This window comes from Phalacrocorax carbo, chromosome 3 (genome assembly GCF_963921805.1).
Source record: "Phalacrocorax carbo chromosome 3, bPhaCar2.1, whole genome shotgun sequence".
Lineage (NCBI taxonomy): Eukaryota > Metazoa > Chordata > Aves > Suliformes > Phalacrocoracidae > Phalacrocorax > Phalacrocorax carbo.
The window spans coordinates 42,525,325-42,543,143 of record NC_087515.1 but is presented as its reverse complement, the minus strand read 5'-3'; the positions used below and the strand labels follow the sequence as shown (position 1 = coordinate 42,543,143).

Genomic DNA, 17,819 nt, shown 5'->3' with positions numbered 1-17,819 from the left:
TGATCTACTTTTGGCCTCAGTTTGACCTCAGAAAAATAAATCTATTATTGGCCTTCCCTTCTCTTGCCTCAGAACAACAATTCAAACATCAGTTTCAGATTCGACTATTTCACATGCTGTAATTAAAAAAAACCAGAATGCAGTCTCTTGTGTTTCATTTACAATTAGTATCCTTCACTGAGATGATACCTCTGGCAAATATTTTTTCACTGAAAGAATGTCCAGCTCACAAAAACTTACAGGCTTTTGACAGTAATTTAAAATATTTAAATATAGACCAGATGATTCTACAACTCCTTGACACATTTAGCTACAGCCTTCACAATCCCAATTTCAATGAAGAACCCAGGGTGAACAGCTACAGAATATTAACAGAGTAAGACAGACAGGAAAGACAGCTTTAAATACGTTATTTCTTACAGTTATTACTTGTTATTAAGAAAAACAGTTAAAGAGTAGCTGCTTATTTTCCCAAATTAGTCCAACTTTTTTCTGGATGCAGCCTCATCCATAGTCTGAGGGACTTCCACCTTACTCTGGTACAATTTCTACAGACCAGTATACTGCCACATACATTCAATTCATATGTAACTTTGACATCAAAACCAGTAAAAACACATCTGTGTCTGTCTCTTGGGGTCCCCCCCCACCCCAAGTCATGCAAAAACCTATATACAAACCTAGAGAAAACACTGGGATGCCCCATTTCTTGTTTTGCCTTTTCACTCCAAGAGATTAATGTGTGTTAATTATGCAGCACAAAAGCTAGTTAATACTTCTCAGACTTCACAAAGAAATCTGTGGTGTGTGAAATCCATGGTAATTTTTAAAACTGCAGTAGATGAGGCAAATTTAAATACACCTGCTCACACTAACCATTTTTCTCCTGTTATTGCTTACTTCCATGCTAGACATCCTTGCCCTGCTGAAGACCATATTCTGTTATAGGTGTAGAAGTTGTTACAGACCCGCTGTACCTAATGAGGACTTCACCACATCATTTAAGCTTTATAATAATGTCAGGCATTTCGCTATCACTGGAATTTTTAAAACACTAACACTAGTAAAAGAGAGAAGACAATTTAATAAAAATAACTTCAATTAACAGCATATGGTCATGCATTTCCAGAAGCAAACTGCTTGTATTTCCACAAGTATTTTCCTGTTTCATACGTTGCAATTTAAGACTTGTAAAAACTCAAGTTTAACTCTGAAAATCCTTTTTACTTCAAATAAGAGAATTTTTTACTAAGGATGAGTCAACTTAAAATAGAAAAGGTTGTACATACCTTAGGTTCTAGGAAGTACCCTTTAAAATACCGATACCAAACAGGAACTCCTCTAGGAAGCTCTACAGTAGCTTTCCATAATTGACTGTGGGAGGGGGACAAAAGAAAAAAAAAAAACCACCAGAGAACAGTTTCAAAACACAGCTGAAGAGCCACCTCAGACATATATCTGTCCTAAGTGACATTCTAAAATAAAGTTTAGCATATTGCTGCAAGAAAGGTTTTTACAAGGTAACTTACCCAAACATGCACAAAACACAATACTTAGAACTGAAATTGCACTTTCTAATCTACAGATCCAAAACGCTCTAATGGAGCAAGAATTCTCATCATCATTTAATAGATGGAGAATACATGATGAAATAATTCACGGACTCATCCAAGATAACAGAGCAAGTCACTGACAGAATTATAAATACATCCTGCGAGCCCTATTTTCCTGCATCATACAAACAGGGCACCATATTAAGAGAACGCTGAATTCCTCCACTGTATTTAAACTTTCTTCATGTACATGTTTATACACACACAAACCACTTAAGAGTTTTAATGCAACTCTCATTTTAAATAATCTATTATAATAATAATAATATAAATAAAAACTTGTATAGGTTAAAAAGAAAGTAAACACTATAAACATTTCCTTTGACTTGCTGTATAGTTATGGACTGAAAATTATCCATAGCAATTTCTTATCAAAATATCTACAACTAAACTACTGAAATATGCTAGCCACAATGGTAGAAACGTCATCTGTAACGAGAAGGGCATACCCAAGTTGAACATTTTGAATGCTCAGGAATGTGTCTTAAGAAAATGTTTAATGGCAACACAAGACATTCTGGAGAGTTATACTAACAGTATGTGTAGCTCAATAGCTTACAAACTCAAAGCCAGAATAAATTTGTTGCTCCCGAACTCCAGCTACTTCAAAGGGCACAAACAAACAAAAAAATTCACCCAACTTACCGATCATCAGTTTGGAGGACCACTGCAACTCGTGGGTTCCAATTTCCCAAAGCACTGCAGCTCCCGCATATTGCGAAAACCTCTCCTAAAAGCACCCAAACAGAAAAACGCCACAATCATCACTACCCAAACCTATATGGAATTAATGAGTATAGCTCATTTGACCTACATGGTCAAACCTTCAAATAATTTAAACACCCATCCAAACTCCCTCTTTTTGGTTCAAAAAGAATTCCCCACTGCCACCCCCAAAATTACAACAGTGTTTTCTTCTCCATCATAAAGTAAGACCTCACTGAGAGGGGGACTACTGACAACTCCAGCCCTTAAAAGGGTTGGCTTCCAAATCCTCCTGCAGTAATACTGTTCAAAAATCTCTGAAAATGCCGCAGGCAGATTTTCACTGTAAAACACTTATTGTCAAGATGAACCAGGTTTTTTCCTACCTACTGTATGGGGGGGGGGGGAGGGGTGCGGGGGGTGTTTAATATATATATATATATGTACACACACAGTACTGAGGTAACATATGTCTAGTAACGTAACTCTGAAATTCATACCAATCATGTAGAAAATGCAGGCAAATAAAAGGTTGCTAGCATCATTATCAAGACAACACATCAATTTAATTTTATTCCTGTGAGAAATAAAATTAATTTTGCTGCTATGTTTTCTGTTTTATTGATACAAAAACATAACATTGTTACACAAAAAAAACCCCAAACCATTAAATTGTTACACTCTGTCTACCCTAATGCATATATACATACATATGGAAAGAACACAAAAGATTACAGTAGTATAAGAATGCTTGATTCTGGGATATCCTGGTGTTCAACTTAACATTGCAACTTACCTTTGTTTTTAATATAAAACCTATATATATATACACACCCCACTAAGAAAAACAAGGATAAATACAAATGGAAGGACAAGTTAGTATTTTGCTTTTACAGGGTCTCAACAAATTTTTTTCTTGTATCTAAAAATAATGTTGTAGAGTTTTAAAGTATATTTATGCACCATCTGCCTAGCCTTTTAGTCTTGCTATGCAAAATGTAAGAACTACCAGATTATTGGAGCAACTTCTAAGTAAAATGGAATTTAAAAATACTGACATTTTCTTCAGCCTCTAACAGGAAATGCGTAAATGTAAAGTTTCAGACAAAATAACCCTTAAACCAAAGCAGACATAAGGAAGTTCAGTTAAACTAGCCCCTAATGGCCAGGGCGGGGGTGGGGGGGAGGAGGGGAACAGACACGATGACGACGACGGACGACACACACAATGACAACCATTTGAGAAAAAGGGGAGAGAGTATCCAGAAACATCCTGCATGCCTCAATAGGAAAAGGCAAGGATCAAATCAATAACTGAAAACTCCAAGATTAAAAAAAAAGCACCAGTCTTAACAAAAGCAAGATACAACATCTGTGATGGCGATTTCATGTTCTCAAACTGGTAAAGCAGTAGCAATAGTCTTGGAGCCACAATAAACTGAAGATACAAAAGAGGCAAGATATATACAAAGATATACTACCTTTTACTAAGCTAAATGTCATAGCTGGAACTTCAAGTCTGAAATAAGAGTCTTGAGGATGTACTTATGCCTCTAAATTTGTGTCCATGTTTTCCAGCTATACAGGTTAATCTAAGCAACCAGGCTTGTTTATGAAAGAAACCCCTGCAGACCCAGGGGTTGCAAAAAATCTACAAAATCCAGTAATTAAGGTAATTTGTTCCTAAAAACAACTTACTGAAATAATTTTTAGAACATCTTGAACTACAATCCCTTATTTTAGAAAATCTTTTGTTCCGAACCATTAAAAAAAAAAAAATCCAAGCTTTTTGGATGTTCACTGTAAACATACAAATGCAGACAAAAATCAGCTGTATAGGTTTACTTACTATGCAATTCCCTGCACACAATTGCCTAGGTCAGGTGCTTTACCTTTTCCACTCTACACTGAGGCACATTTTGGTTCGTTTTTGCAGGAAGGAGATAATAGGGGGAGGGAAGATCACCTGAATACCACAGAGTTAGAATTTCTGACTAGAGATTTTAAAGATAAACTAAAATTCCTTTAATATCCCTTTAAAATAGCAGCATTTAGTACATCTTAGTGTATACACCAGCCAATCTCTACGTGACACCTAAACTCCTTCCTCTTAGTAGCAGCTAGCTGGAATAGTTTTCTGGTCGTCTTTTTTAAACAAACAAAAAAGTGTGAACACTCAGTGCATACTTATCACTCAGTAAGGTACAAAATACAAAAGGCAACATTTGAACAAGATGCACGGTCACCCCTAAACTCACTCCAACAATTACATTCCAAGGGTGAATCAGGATTTATAAAATGCTGCTTAAATTATCCCAGGAAAGGCACAAGAGAAATACAGAGTAAACTGGAACTGCCTTTTCAAAGGCACCTCTAAACTCAGTGGGGTTTTGCTTCGTGTTTTAAGCTCGGGGTCCTCAACTTCTCCCTCTCCCCTTGCCAGGGAATCCAATACTGCTACTGGCAGAGCTTCTTCAGCTACAGCAAAGAGGAAGCTACTCCAAGCCTTCTGCCCAGTCTCAAGGGTTGTAACAGCCTCACTGATGTTGCAATCTCTCCACTCCAGCCAGCTCTGTTGGAGCAGAATTTTTGTGTACAGTTCCATTTTTTATTTCATATTAGCTAATATTTGGCCACCTAGCAGCCTCTTCGTATGGGAGTGTGTCCCGATGAAGACCTAATGGAGTCACAGCCAATAACCAAAGACCCTCTTCCTTCCACTAGGATGAGGCAAAAATGAAGCACTCCATATCACAGATATATAAAAGCTTATGTCAACGTGTCAGGCTTCATGACCAATGTGGACTCCAGAAGTTGTTTGCCTAGCGGGAGTGAGTCGTCATTCCTATGCTGGTGATGCCCTTTTATACTGCCAGTTAGCCTGGAACCAGTGGGTTTGACATCAACAGGAAGGGACAGTGATGAGGACACAGGGAGCACGTTAGTGCTCAAGGTGAGGATTCTTGTCTCACCGACTAACTACACACCATGGTGATCTGACAAAAATCAGTACATGACATTTCCAGATAAACTGGAAGTTTTGCTGTTTGTAAAACTGCTGATAGCTCTGAAAATCTGCTTCTCTCACAAAACTCTTCTTCCCATTCAAAACCAACAGTGTCAATATTGTCATAAGCAGAAGCAACCTTCTGTGTCATCTCTTTATGCTATACATATGACAAGTATTTCCAGGTAATACTTTGCAACCAGCCACTAAGGCAGGATCTAGTTCTCTCTAATCCTATTTACTGTTGCAGATATTACCAGTAAAAGTTACACATCCAAAGTCAACTTTGCTAGTGACAGTGCCATCAGAACAGTGGAAGCAACACTAAACAGGGCAAAAAGAGCATGGCTTGTAATACTCCATTATATAGCTAGACTAGTGCCTCATTTGATCTAAGGTCAATTTATTCTTGGATTTTAAAGTTTTCTCCAGAATGCTATAAAAACATTACTCCTTACTAAAGGCTTCACGTCCACATTGGGTGTCAATGTTTAGTTCCCAAATTGCCGATCAAATAGGAGAAACAGGAAAGGTCTAACATGGGACAGATGTCAAAACTTTTTAAATATTTTTATCATTTTTCTTCCCCAACTACAACAGATGCTTCTGCCATCTGCTATTTGTCTGTAACAGGAATTTTGCCAATCTGTACATGCTCCTACGTTCATCTGGTTGTTAGGCAACCACCTATTATTTTTATGGCGACCTTCCTTCAAAGTTCCTAAAGATGAAGGTCAAAGTAAATAGGAAAATTTTTCAACAATGAATCTTGGTGCTTTACATGATCTGACACCTTGTGTTCCTCATTTAGATTAAAGAAGTTATTTTTGTACAAATAGAATATTGAACTAAGCTGCATATTCTTTCTGTCCTTAACTCCTAGTAGAAGTCACATGTTGTTATGGAGAACTTTCAACCGGGATGGAGAGAGAATAAAAGAACAGAACAAACGCATCAATGCATGCCTGACTATCATGGTCCAGAATGCAAATACTCATTCCCATGGAATAAAGAGATACTAGAGACAGAACACGGGCTTTAAAACAATCATAACCATTTCAGTTAGCATCAAAATCTCTAGCACAGTATGAAATTTTACCTTTTTTGTCAAACAAAAATTAATTCCCAAATCTCATCTTCAAATTCCTATGTGAAATGTCTTAATGTATTTTACAATGACTTATCATTTTGATATTTGAACTGACATGTTCTTTTACCTCTGAAAAAAAAGAAAAGGCAGCCTTTGAACATTCTTCTATTCAGTTTTCTTCTAGTTAAACCACACAAAAAGGAGAACGCACAGTTTGGTACCTGGTACTGATGGTCCTCTTACTTCAAAAGTGACTTGAGAAGAGGTCATGCTTGCAGAACTTTTGTCTCAGGATAGTTGAAATCTCCTATACTGGGAGGAAAAAGATACTACATTTCAGGAACAATGCCACATCTGTTGCTGTCCTACGAGGAAACACGAATATAGGGATTCAAGCCACTAGTGATGTTACTGTTTGAGTAAGCAGCAAAAATAGAAAGCTCTCTAAAACCAGCAGCAGCCCCAGAAAATAGCATCCAGCTGCAGAAGACACTGCTGCAACACTGGCACAAGGAAAAGCCTACTAAATCAAATACCATATGCAAGTATTGGTATCATGCAGCATTCATCAGTCTCAAGCTGATATTTTTCAAAACCCTGTTTTGACTAATTTTGCTCCCAAAGAGGCCACTGGAAGTTTTATTATAATGCATTTAAGATTATGACCTTTGGCAAGCAGTAACTTCTGACTGTCTCCCTTTGATATTTTTCAGTGCCCTCTTCAAAACACAAGCAGTTCCATAGATAAGCACTACCACCTTGAAAGAAAAAGGGGAAGAACCCACGACAGATGACAGTTCTCTGCTGTCACAGGCAGTGAGTTGTTCATCACCTTGGACTCTGCACCCCTACCAATACTCTCAGCCTTTCATATGGAGCACCAGCGACTAGAAGCACCAAGCAGACTTTAAAACACTATAGCAGGAAGGGACCACCTATAGCCTCTGCAGACAGGACAGTAGTTGGAGAATTGACCCTTCAATTTTCTACTCTCCTCTAATACCCAGTAACTGGATGGAAAGCTGGCAGAATCCCACTCTCCCCATTACAGCAGAAACACTGTTAATGTTATATTATTTATTAAAGTAAATCAAAGTCCAAGTCCAAACATTGCTAGACTGTCATCACCCAAGTATATTCTGTTGGACATGGGTTGCAAATAATTATATGCAAAATTAACTTTGCAATGCTCTCAACTAACTAATTTCTTTCCATCACTGTGCTGGGGTGGGGTTTTTTTGTTTTAGGTGTTGTGGGTTTTTTGTTGGTTGTGGTTTTGGTTTTTTTTAAACCAAGCAAGTAGAATATTTTTATTGCTATTTTTGAACAGGAAAAATTATTATAGCGCAATGTTGGTCATCAACCCTTTAGTAATAGCTTTAATCATAACAACAAGGAGAACTAACGCATTAGCGAGAAATCTACCTCTCATTAGCTCTATTACAAGCACTTGCCTTGCAAGGGCATAGGGTAGTTTCACAGAAGCCTTGAAAGCAAGAAAAGCTAAAGAAAGTCTGATACCAAGTAGGAAAAAATACAGAGAACAAAAAGCTCAGACAACCCTCATTCCTCCCAGGCAATCAAACAGTTAGTTAAGGTCTGAAGTTTAAACACCTACAATTTTTCTCCTGGATCTTGTCCTCCTCCTCTCAATCTATTCCTTTTTAACTATTGGTGCCTTTACATTCCTTTTTCTCCTCCCTTATTTCACTCTCTCCATGTCAAGAGAGATGACTTTTCAGTACTAAAAGGAGAACAAGAAAATTATAGCAGTATAGATGTTTCTAGTCATATACTCCAATTCTGCATGTAAACTTTTACAAGTAATATTTCTGTAAATAATAAAATCCCAAACTACTGAAGCTAGAAATAAACACACTTAATAAACAGGAATTCCATGAAGGGCACACCCTTTATGAACTTTGTAATGTGTGCATCATTAGTTGGACTGTATGTTAACAGTGACACACTCTAGCATTTAATTTTAGCAGTTATTTATAGACACATAAATGTAGCATGTTTCAGTACTGAAACTAAAATTGGACTTGTGAAACTGGTCCAATATGACACAAAAATCTCACTTTGAAGCAGAGAATATGAAGTACTATTGTGCATTTATGACACCAGCCTTGGCTGTGTTCACAGACCATCCTTGCTTGGATATCCTTTAACTGAAAAGGCAGAAGAGCCAAAGGGCAGATGAGGTAGGCAAAAATTCCTTGCCAAAGACTACGCAGCAGGTAGGTGACAGCTGAAGCCTGAACCCAGTTCTCCAAAGGAAGATCAGGCTTTTGCCTTGTAAAAAAAGCTGTTTCCACAGCCAATGCAACATGACTCAAAATTAAAATGGACGCAAAACAGAATGTCTGTCTTACTCTAATTTAATTAACTACCCATCCATTCCTAGAGAAAATCTGAAATCCTGTTATTAAGTCTTTAAAGCTCTTAGCAAATCTGGTAAAAATTCTGTGTACCTCCTTGCAAAACATTTGTGGGCTTTTCTAAACTGCCTAGCAAAAGAATATTACTTTTCTATGTAACAGTAGTTAACTGTAAGGGGATTTCAATAAACTGACTTTGTAAAGTTCTTGAAATTCTTAAAGACCTACTCAACCTACCCAAGGGATGTATACCAGCAGAAGAAAAACTCCAGTGTATGTTACCAAACACAGGCATGATTTTTCTAGCAGAACTGCAACTACAGATATTGCGCTTACATTCACATTTAGGGTCAAGGTATTACCGCTCATTTTGAAGAAACATCTCTTCTAGCAGAGCACTGGATGTAAACACACAGCAACGAAAAAATAGATCTGCTTTTTGCTAGTGAGTCAAGCCTGGGTTGTGTATCATCATGCACTTAGAAAGCATTCTGTACTCTCAAGACACGATACGAAAATGCTTTATTTAAGAGAAAAAAGCGTAAGTTTAACCATCTAGTTACTGATGGTTCCTGAGAAGAGGGAGTAGTTTAATTCCCCCGAGAGAGATGACAAGAAATCCTAGACAATCAAATCTTCTGACCAGTAGGTGTCAGGCAATCTTTTAAACCCTATGTTCAGTCTTTCAGTACTTCCTCACCAAAGCAGCTGACAAACAACAAAATCCTCTCTGTTCCCCACACCTGTAAAGGTAGACTGTTCAGGAAAACAAAGAATCCTCAGCTCAGAGATTGTAACTGTCTGCTTAGGAGAACTGAAACAAGTTAAAACAGTTACATCAAGTATGTTAAATGCTTCCTAATCAGCAAACATTAACCAAGTCAACCTAGTAGATTTGCAAACTAGACGTCCTTGTGGGAAAAGGATTTTTAAGCAACGTTTGGGTTCCAAAGTATTAAAACTGAATTCATATCTGCTGCAACTACATGTGTCCAAATGTTAGCTTGGGGTGCAAACAATTGCCCCTCATCCTATGTCCCACTTCCTCCCTCTGGTCAGCTTTTATGTACTGCAACTACATGTAAGCAAGCAATGAACACTCGAATCTCAGTCACGTCCTCATGAGAAACAGAGGTCTCACCCAGGTAGACATTCAGAACTTCACTGAAAAGTGTGTTTCTCTACCTAGATATTCTTGCTTTTACAACAGACACGTGTTCCTTTCCCCACCACGTCACAGTACAATTCTCTCACAGTCTCCTCCTCGCACAAAGCAAACCCTTTCAGCCTCTGGAGGCTTCCCAAGTAGATGGTGACCACACAGCAGCAACACTCTGAGTCCTGGGGCTGTATTGACCTGCCTTCCAGAGCTTGACTCGGGTAACTCTGCCCATCAACCAACCTCACTGTATAAAATAGGATGTGTGCAAGGCTTCCAGAGCAGGGGCAAGATGAACAGCCTAGTAGGTAGGGTCATGTGAAATCTTGGTTCCCCTGCCATAAGATAAAGCTTTCCTCATGGTCTAGCTAGGAAGAAAAACAACTGGGAATCTTGCAATTTCAGAAATCCACTTACTTGCCTTCATACACCCAAAAGAAAAGCAACAAAGATTTTAAGCATAGTGCCCTGCAGGCTGAACCGAAGAGGAAAAAATATGTACTCTTTGTTCTAATATTGCCTATAAAGCTTTTCTTTTACAATTTTCTCCTCCTCATGGGGACCTGCTGAAGGATTACAAGAGCAACAGAATTTAATTTACTTCCCTAAATAATAGGGAACCCAAGCTCTCCCCTCCTGATTCTAGAAGGGCATTTCTAGAAGATGCAGGCAAACAACCATGGACCCCTAAAGACACTTGGAAGTAGTGAAAAGAAGACATTTCAGACTCTCCATCTGGCATAACATAATCAACTATTAATGTATCACAAAATATCATAGCTTTCCTCTAAAGTGAGGTAGCAACGGTCATAATGGATGGGGAAGACCATGACGATTTTTGGTTGTTGTAAAAAACATGGACTTAATTCAATAATTCCAAGCTTGAAGTTCATTCGAATCTTCTGGCTTACAGGTCCGGTGGTATATAAAAACCCCCTCATGGAGCCTTCAGCTTTAGTAGATTATTACACACACGGACACACACTTAATTTCCTTAACCTCTCCAATATATTTTACGAGGTATTGGCTGTTTGCTGTCCCATCTCTTATATTCAGTATTTTGGGCTTAGATAAATACACACCAAGTAATCTGGGACAATCCTGGAATACAATAGCCTAGCTTGCAAACACTGAACAAATTTTAACTCATAAAAATTCATGGCATTCATAAAGCCAGATGGCATGCTCTCCCTCAAATGAGATTTTTAAATAGCACCTCAAATAGGTTTGCAACACACTGACTTCTAACACTCTAAGGACAGTGTTTGAGACAGGCTTGAAGTACGACATGATCATTTTTTCCTACTGCAGAGATTTACAAGCCTGAAGGCCTTGAACTTTTTTTGTTGTATGGACAGGAGGCTTTCAAAATTAGGCAGAAACACCTTAGGCAATGACAGTAAGATAGATCTGAATGAAAAGCTGACTTTATCAACTGTGAGTTGGTTGTAAGGGCTGCAGAATGGTTGCCTATACTTAGCAGTAGAATGAAAAATATGCATTTACATCTAATGGGGGAAGAGAAGGGAGACAAACAGATCAAGCCTTAGGAAATTCTACACTACCTTTCTAAATTGGGGAGGCCCAAAAGGAAGATTTCTATTGAAAATAATCAAAATTCATTACAAAAAAAAGCTTCAAGATTAAAGGAAAAGCAAAATGCTGCTCTTCCAGTACATGGTGGGAATCAAAAGTTCTGCAAGTTCTATACTCTCTAAGATGCATCTAATAGAGTGTGAACTAAAACAACTCCATTTAAGCTCCTAGAAGTTAGATGACCCAGATCATGTGAGACCTAGACCCTTTGCATGGACTTAGTCCATTGAGGATAATCAATATCAAAGTATAATTACCTTTTTCAAAGGTAATTACACAGACAATCAAAATGAGACATCTAGGTACCTAGGTGCCATGATATCCCCATAATGCATTTTAAAACTTTAAAACATCTGGTTCTTAACATAAGAATATTTTTAACCACTATATTACTGAATTTGCTTAGTTATCTGTAGAAAAATAGAGACCATCTGTGCACAAACAGGCTCTTTCATACCATTAGCACACATTTCATCACAGACCACAGTGCAGACTACCGGTACTGCAAAAAGTAAACATACGCTCAATTATTTCAAAATATTGCTCCATTTTTTTTTAATACAAAGATCAAAAGGGCAAGGACTAGAAGGATGCAGTATTTTTGCTTTTAATTTTCTGATTTTAAGCAGACATCCTCCACATTAAAAGTACAGACTCATGAGACCTATCAACAGCAAGGAGAGATCGAACTCCACCCTGAATCAGGGTAAAGGTGCGACAGTCCCAGGCAAGTCATTCAACAGCTGAAAGTGCATGCTGGCAGGAGTGGGCCAAGGCAGGGCACCACATCCCCCTGCAACCTCCCTCAGGAAGCCTGCATTTGAACATTGCCATGCACTGTGGGAGAAAGTAGTGCATTTACATTTACCTTCTTGAAAGCTGTACTATACACAGCAGTAGAAAAATTCACCACACGTCAGACCTGGTGCTATGCTGAACAAAGAAGAGGAGATATGAGCCTCAGCACACACAACTGCTGCTGTAAGACACAGGGGTTTTTTTTACTCACAACAATAGACTCTCAAGCACAAAATATCAAGTCACATTACTTTAGACTATACCTTTAATATTTAAATTATATCTATTCAAATCTGATTAAATTTTTAGTATGAAGAATAGATTTTGTTGCTTGTGGTTGGTCCTAACAAGGTATCAGAATATTATAAAGTACATCTAAAGTAACAAATTAGGTATGTAATAAAATTAAGTAACAGCAGTTGACAACACCTGCATTTTAGAAAAAGATCAGAGGATATGCTTGTCAGGACATTCACTCTAACAACTGAAGGAGAATTTTTAGAAACAGCATTACAGCATCAACTCCTTCATTTTCACCCAAACAACCAGAAGGTTCTTTCTGCCCCCTCCTTTCCCCCGCACCTCGACTGCGTGAGAAAGGACAGCCACAAAGTCAGCAGCTCTCACATACTGCATTGCAGTATTAATGCTGGACAGAAAACAAACTTGCATACAGGATATGGACGTGCTGTTGTGATTCAAAGGCAGGAATTTTACTAATAGGGCTATACTGACATTTAGAAAGAAGCAAAGCCTGAGTACTATTTCTGAAGCAGCATCACATTAGTATATAGCAATAGAGTAAAATATCTTCAAGACACCATTTTCAGTATCAATTTAACTACCCATTAGCAGGGCTAAGCCAGCCCTGGTAATCAGACACAGGATCCCTATGTGGTATACTGTATTCACCTATAATGCATCTGCTTGGTTTTAAATAACAAGAACCCAATGGTTTTCAGCATTTCTTAAACTCCTTTCCACTGCAGGAGACTTCTGTCTTAGCTAGCTCACAGCAGTTTTGTAGGCAAAGTTCTTGAAAAAAGACAGGAAACAGCTGTAGCATATTTGCAAGAACAGCCTCAGTTTGACTTCTCTTTACTGAAGTGTTGCTCATTACTAACACGTGGCTGAAAAGATCTTAACCAAGTAGTAATTGAGCTCTTCGTGATCATTCCTCGCTTAGAAATAACATGGACAAATAATATGTATAAAGCTCCCCACAGCTCTCAGTACTCAATACAACAACTTTTTAAAAGATTTTTCAAAGCCTGTATCGGTGTTATTGAGAAGCAACCTGCTTTACTAAGAGAATAATTATGTGGCAGTTTAGTAGCTTCTGTTCAAGACAAATAGGGTTCATCTGAGTTTTTTAAATTTTCCATAATTATTTTACAGGCAACAGCGCTAGAACAGAAAGACATATAAGAATCTGTAAGGAAAAATATATTTTATGATAAAAAAGTAAGGCCACGGATCAACTATTTCACTCTACCATTAACATTTAAAATACTCTGAAGGCTGATCTCCATCTAACAGTGCATGCTTTAATGAATTAAAACGCTAACACCCTGCCGAAAGAAAGAAAGAAAGAAAGAAAGAAAGAAAGAAAGAAAGAAAGAAAGAAAGAAAGAAAGAAAGAAAGAAAGAAAGAAAGAAAGAAAGAAAGAAAGAAAGAAAGAAAGAAAGAAAGAAAGAAAGAAAGAAAGAAAGAAAGAAAGAAAGAAAGAAAGAAAGAAAGAAAGAAAGAAAGAAAGAAAGAAAGAGCGAGCTTCCTGCAACAGCCTAGTTAGGAAGCAGATAACAAAGTTAATCAAGAGTTGTCTTATTAGTCAGTCCGTATGAGATCAAAATACTAAAACAGAAGCCGTTAGTATTGTTAGCGTGTTCCTTCAGTCCAGAGCAGAGACAAAGAGCAGAGCACACACAGCACCGCCGACCGACGCCGCAGGGCGTCCAGACCGCCGCACCCCGCTGGCCGGCCTGGCGGGGACTTACCGAGCGCTCCCGACCCGCCGCGGGCGGCTGCTCCACCGCAAGCCCGGCAGAGTGCAGCACCGCGGCCGGCTCCCGGCCGGGAGGCGCGCCGTGTCGCCAAGCCCGCCCCGTCCCAGCCTCACGGCCACTTACATAATGCGGCAGCCACAGGACCACAGGGCGAGGGCTTTCGACGGGGACTTAAACAAACAGACCCGCTGGCCCGGCATGTCCCCGGCCGGCAGCCCGCCAAGCCACACTCACCGGGTGATGGCCCGGGCCCAGCCGCCGCAACGCCGGGAGCCCAGCCTGCCTGCTGCCCGCCGCCCCCCACTCCGCACGGTGCCCCCGCCGTGGGCGGTGCGGCACCTCGGCCACCCCCACCTCCCCGCCCCGGCACACACAGTCATTCCTCTTCGGGAAAGCTGCAGGCGCCGTCCCGCTCCCCGAGCCGCGCGCTCCTCCCCAGTTCTCCTCAGGGCCCAGCACCATCCCGCCCCTAAGTCGCGACACACCAATCAACACTCCCTAGGGCGGCCCACGGGGAGAGTAGCACCGTTCCCGCAGCGCCCTTCCACCACCGGGGCGCGAGCCGGCCCGCCCCAGGTCCCCCTAGGGGCACGCACCAACCGCCCCCTAGCCGCCGCACAGCCCTTACCGCGACACCCGGCTGGCAGCGCAAACTGACCTGGCCAAGACCCACTCCCGGCTCCCAACCCCTTTGTGCGGGCCGCGGGCGGCGACGACCAAGCTCCCCGCCCCTTCTCCCACGGCCGAGGACCTCGGCCGCTACCCAGGCCCGCCTGACAGCGCGGGACGCGGGGGAGGAGGGCAGCGCGGTCGCCAACCAGGTCCAGCTGCCCCCGGCCGAACCGGGGAGGGGAGGGGCGGAGTTGGCCCCACGTGACCTCCGCTACCGACACGTCACGCCCCGTTGCTTCAGCCCCGCCTTCCCTCCTACAGCCAATAAGCAGCGAGCAGGAAGGGCGGGGTAAGACCATGCCTTTTCCTCGAAAGCCGGGGTGTAGGCGGGGCCACGGAGAGGTGGTGGTGAGGGGAACCTGGACGATTGGGAGGGGGTGGCTGCGCAGGGACCCGGCTTGCGGCTGCCTGCCCGCGGCGGGGGAGAGCTCCACCCTCACCATCTCGCCTCAAGGCCAGGCACCAGCAGCTCTCCCCATCGGAAACCAAGTGGCGAGCACCATTCCGCCAGACATCTCCCAGGGGAGAACGGCACCACTCCCCGCAGCGCCCTCCCGCCACCGGGTCGTGAACCGTTATGCCCCAGGTGTCCTCAGGGGCACCGATCAAACGTCCCCTGCTGCCGTCACAGAGCCCCACCGCACCCCCACGGGGCCTGGGCCCCGCCGCGGCGTGGACTGACCTGGCCGAGGGCTGCACCAGCTTTCCAACCCCTTTGTGCGGGGCTGCGGGCGGTGACGCCTGCGCTCCCTGCCCCTCCTCCCGCGGCCGCTGTCCAGGGCCGCCTGACAGCGCGCGGCAGCGAGGGGCGGCGCTGCCGCGAACCGGTTCCAACTGCCCCCGCCCGACCTGGGGAGGGGGCTGACCCACGTGACCTCCCCTTGCGGACACGTCACTCCCTGTGTCTTCGGCCCCGCCTTTCCTACTGCAGCCAATAAGAAGCGAGTAGGGAGGATGAGGCGGCCGTGTCTTTTCCTCGAGAGCCCTGGGGCTGAGTCGAGTCGAGTGGGGCAGGGGTGAGCAGAGGGGTGGAAGCTGGGTGGGGGCTTTGCTGAGGTAAGGCAGGCTTTCACTGCAATCTTCCTACCCCCGATATCACTCTGCCCCCTGAGTACCTAGTCTGGGAGTGTGAGGGCTACTTTGGGGACAGGTAGCCTTGTTTCCTTGAGGTGCCATTGGGTCACAGTGGCTTAGGCTGGCTGTGAGCTCATGGTATCAAGCATTATGGCTTTTTTTTTTTTTGGTGATATGAAGGAGCAGGCAGTATGCCTTTCTTGAAAGACTTTGGTCTCTGGATATGATGGTTGCCAGCAATCTCCATGTGCATTTTTCTAAGGCCCTGCCTGTGCAGGTTTCCTAGCCCTACCAGCGTAGCAATAGCTGGTGACCCCTACTCCCCACGTGCCTGGATTGGGGCTTCCTGTGAGCCACCCTACCATCATGCAGGCTCTGCCTGTTCCTCTGTGTAGGTCCAGTTGTCCATGTGCCCGCTTGCATGAGCCAAAGGGCTGTTATTCATGGTACAGCTAAAAACGTCTTCACAGCAATGGCACCAAGGCAAACTGGTGTTGGAATGCTCATGCTGGAGTTTTGAAGCTGCAGTCAAAATTTAAGCATGATACTTGTCTCTGTTTCAGGGTAGCTGAGGCCGTTGGGTAAAGATCCTGGGGAGATTTGCTGTTCTAAAAGGTAGTGTTTGGGATTATGACCTTGTGGCCTTCCTGAGACCTGATTTTATGACAAGAAGGGTATCCCACTGGAATTCACACAACAAAGTATTAGCAAGTAAAAGGAAATTATTTTCCTCTTGTGTCTTTGAGAGATCTTGTGCTCTGTTTTGTAGCAGAACTGTGGAGTTGTGATAGTATGATCAATCCTTTAATAATAAGCTTGCATAAATAGTTTAGTAAGTAACTTGCTTCTGCTTTAAAAACTCACATCAGCTGAGAAAGAAGCTGCAGTTTGAGTATGCAGAGAAGCCACCAGAAGTTGGTGCCCTTACCAGTATGCTGACTTCCATCCGTTGTTTAAATAGAGGGCTATTTTCCATTCATTCATCCCCTGCAAATCCAGCCATGTTTAGAAGTAATTTGTGACACAGCCCTGGATGTTGTAGGGAAAATGAATGTTAATATCAGATGTTCTATGCTTCTGAATTGCTGAGATTAAAAAGGTAGATGGAGGTATGCCATAAAAGGAAATTATAGCCAAAAGCAGTTTATTTTGAAGCCAAAAGTATAAAGAGGAGTTTTTCTGGGTAAGGAGGAGGGAGAGTTGGTGAAAAGTGCTTGTTGGCAAGTGAGGATCTTGTTAAACACCAATCTGACCTAGTCTAGTTACAAACCCATAGTTATTAAGTAAACATTAGGAGCCATCACTTCTACAGGTGTAATCAACAGTAAGCTGAAGAAACTTTAAAGAAAATACTATTTAGAACAGTAATAGCCTACTTGTTTTCTCTTGTGCATTTTTAAGATTTATTAGTTCATGTAATTTGTTGTAAAGCTGAATTGAACAATTTCAAACATGTTTTGGTGTGTCACATTTTTTAAAAATGGGTTTTCGATACGATGCCAGTCGTGTTATTGTATCATTAAACTTTTGTTAAAAACTAGAAGTAGAATACTTGGTCTCTTTTAGCCCTAGTGTTTATTTCAAAAAAAAAAAAAAAGCCTGTATCTAACCAAAACTCTTATTGAATTTCCTGCAATAATTCATTATAGTTAAAAATTGCAATTTAGCCCCTAAGTGGATTCAAGAAATACTAGTGTACATTTCATTAAAGATGTAC

At 41.6% G+C, this 17,819-nt stretch overlaps 1 protein-coding gene across 6 annotated transcripts in view; it reads right to left on the bottom strand.

Moving 5' to 3' along the window:
* GPCPD1 (glycerophosphocholine phosphodiesterase 1) overlaps positions 1 to 15,865 on the bottom strand; it is a 47,650-nt gene extending 31,785 nt beyond the window's left edge. Inside the window, exons 1-5 of one of the 6 annotated variants that reach the window (XM_064446721.1) lie at positions 15,015 to 15,220; positions 12,420 to 12,484; positions 6,637 to 6,722; positions 2,259 to 2,343; positions 1,290 to 1,374 (exon numbers count right to left, since the gene is read on the bottom strand). In XM_064446721.1, coding sequence (XP_064302791.1) covers positions 1,290 to 1,374; positions 2,259 to 2,343; positions 6,637 to 6,685 — 219 coding nt within the window. In that variant the 5' untranslated portion in view covers positions 6,686 to 6,722; positions 12,420 to 12,484; positions 15,015 to 15,220. Of the gene's footprint in view, positions 1 to 1,289; positions 1,375 to 2,258; positions 2,344 to 6,636; positions 6,723 to 12,419; positions 12,485 to 14,347; positions 14,458 to 14,590; positions 14,643 to 15,014; positions 15,223 to 15,710 lie in introns of those variants that run through there. The other 5 variants (XM_064446720.1, XM_064446724.1, XM_064446719.1 and 2 more) reach the window with 5 other exon arrangements.
* Between the last annotated feature and the right edge of the window lie 1,954 nt (positions 15,866 to 17,819).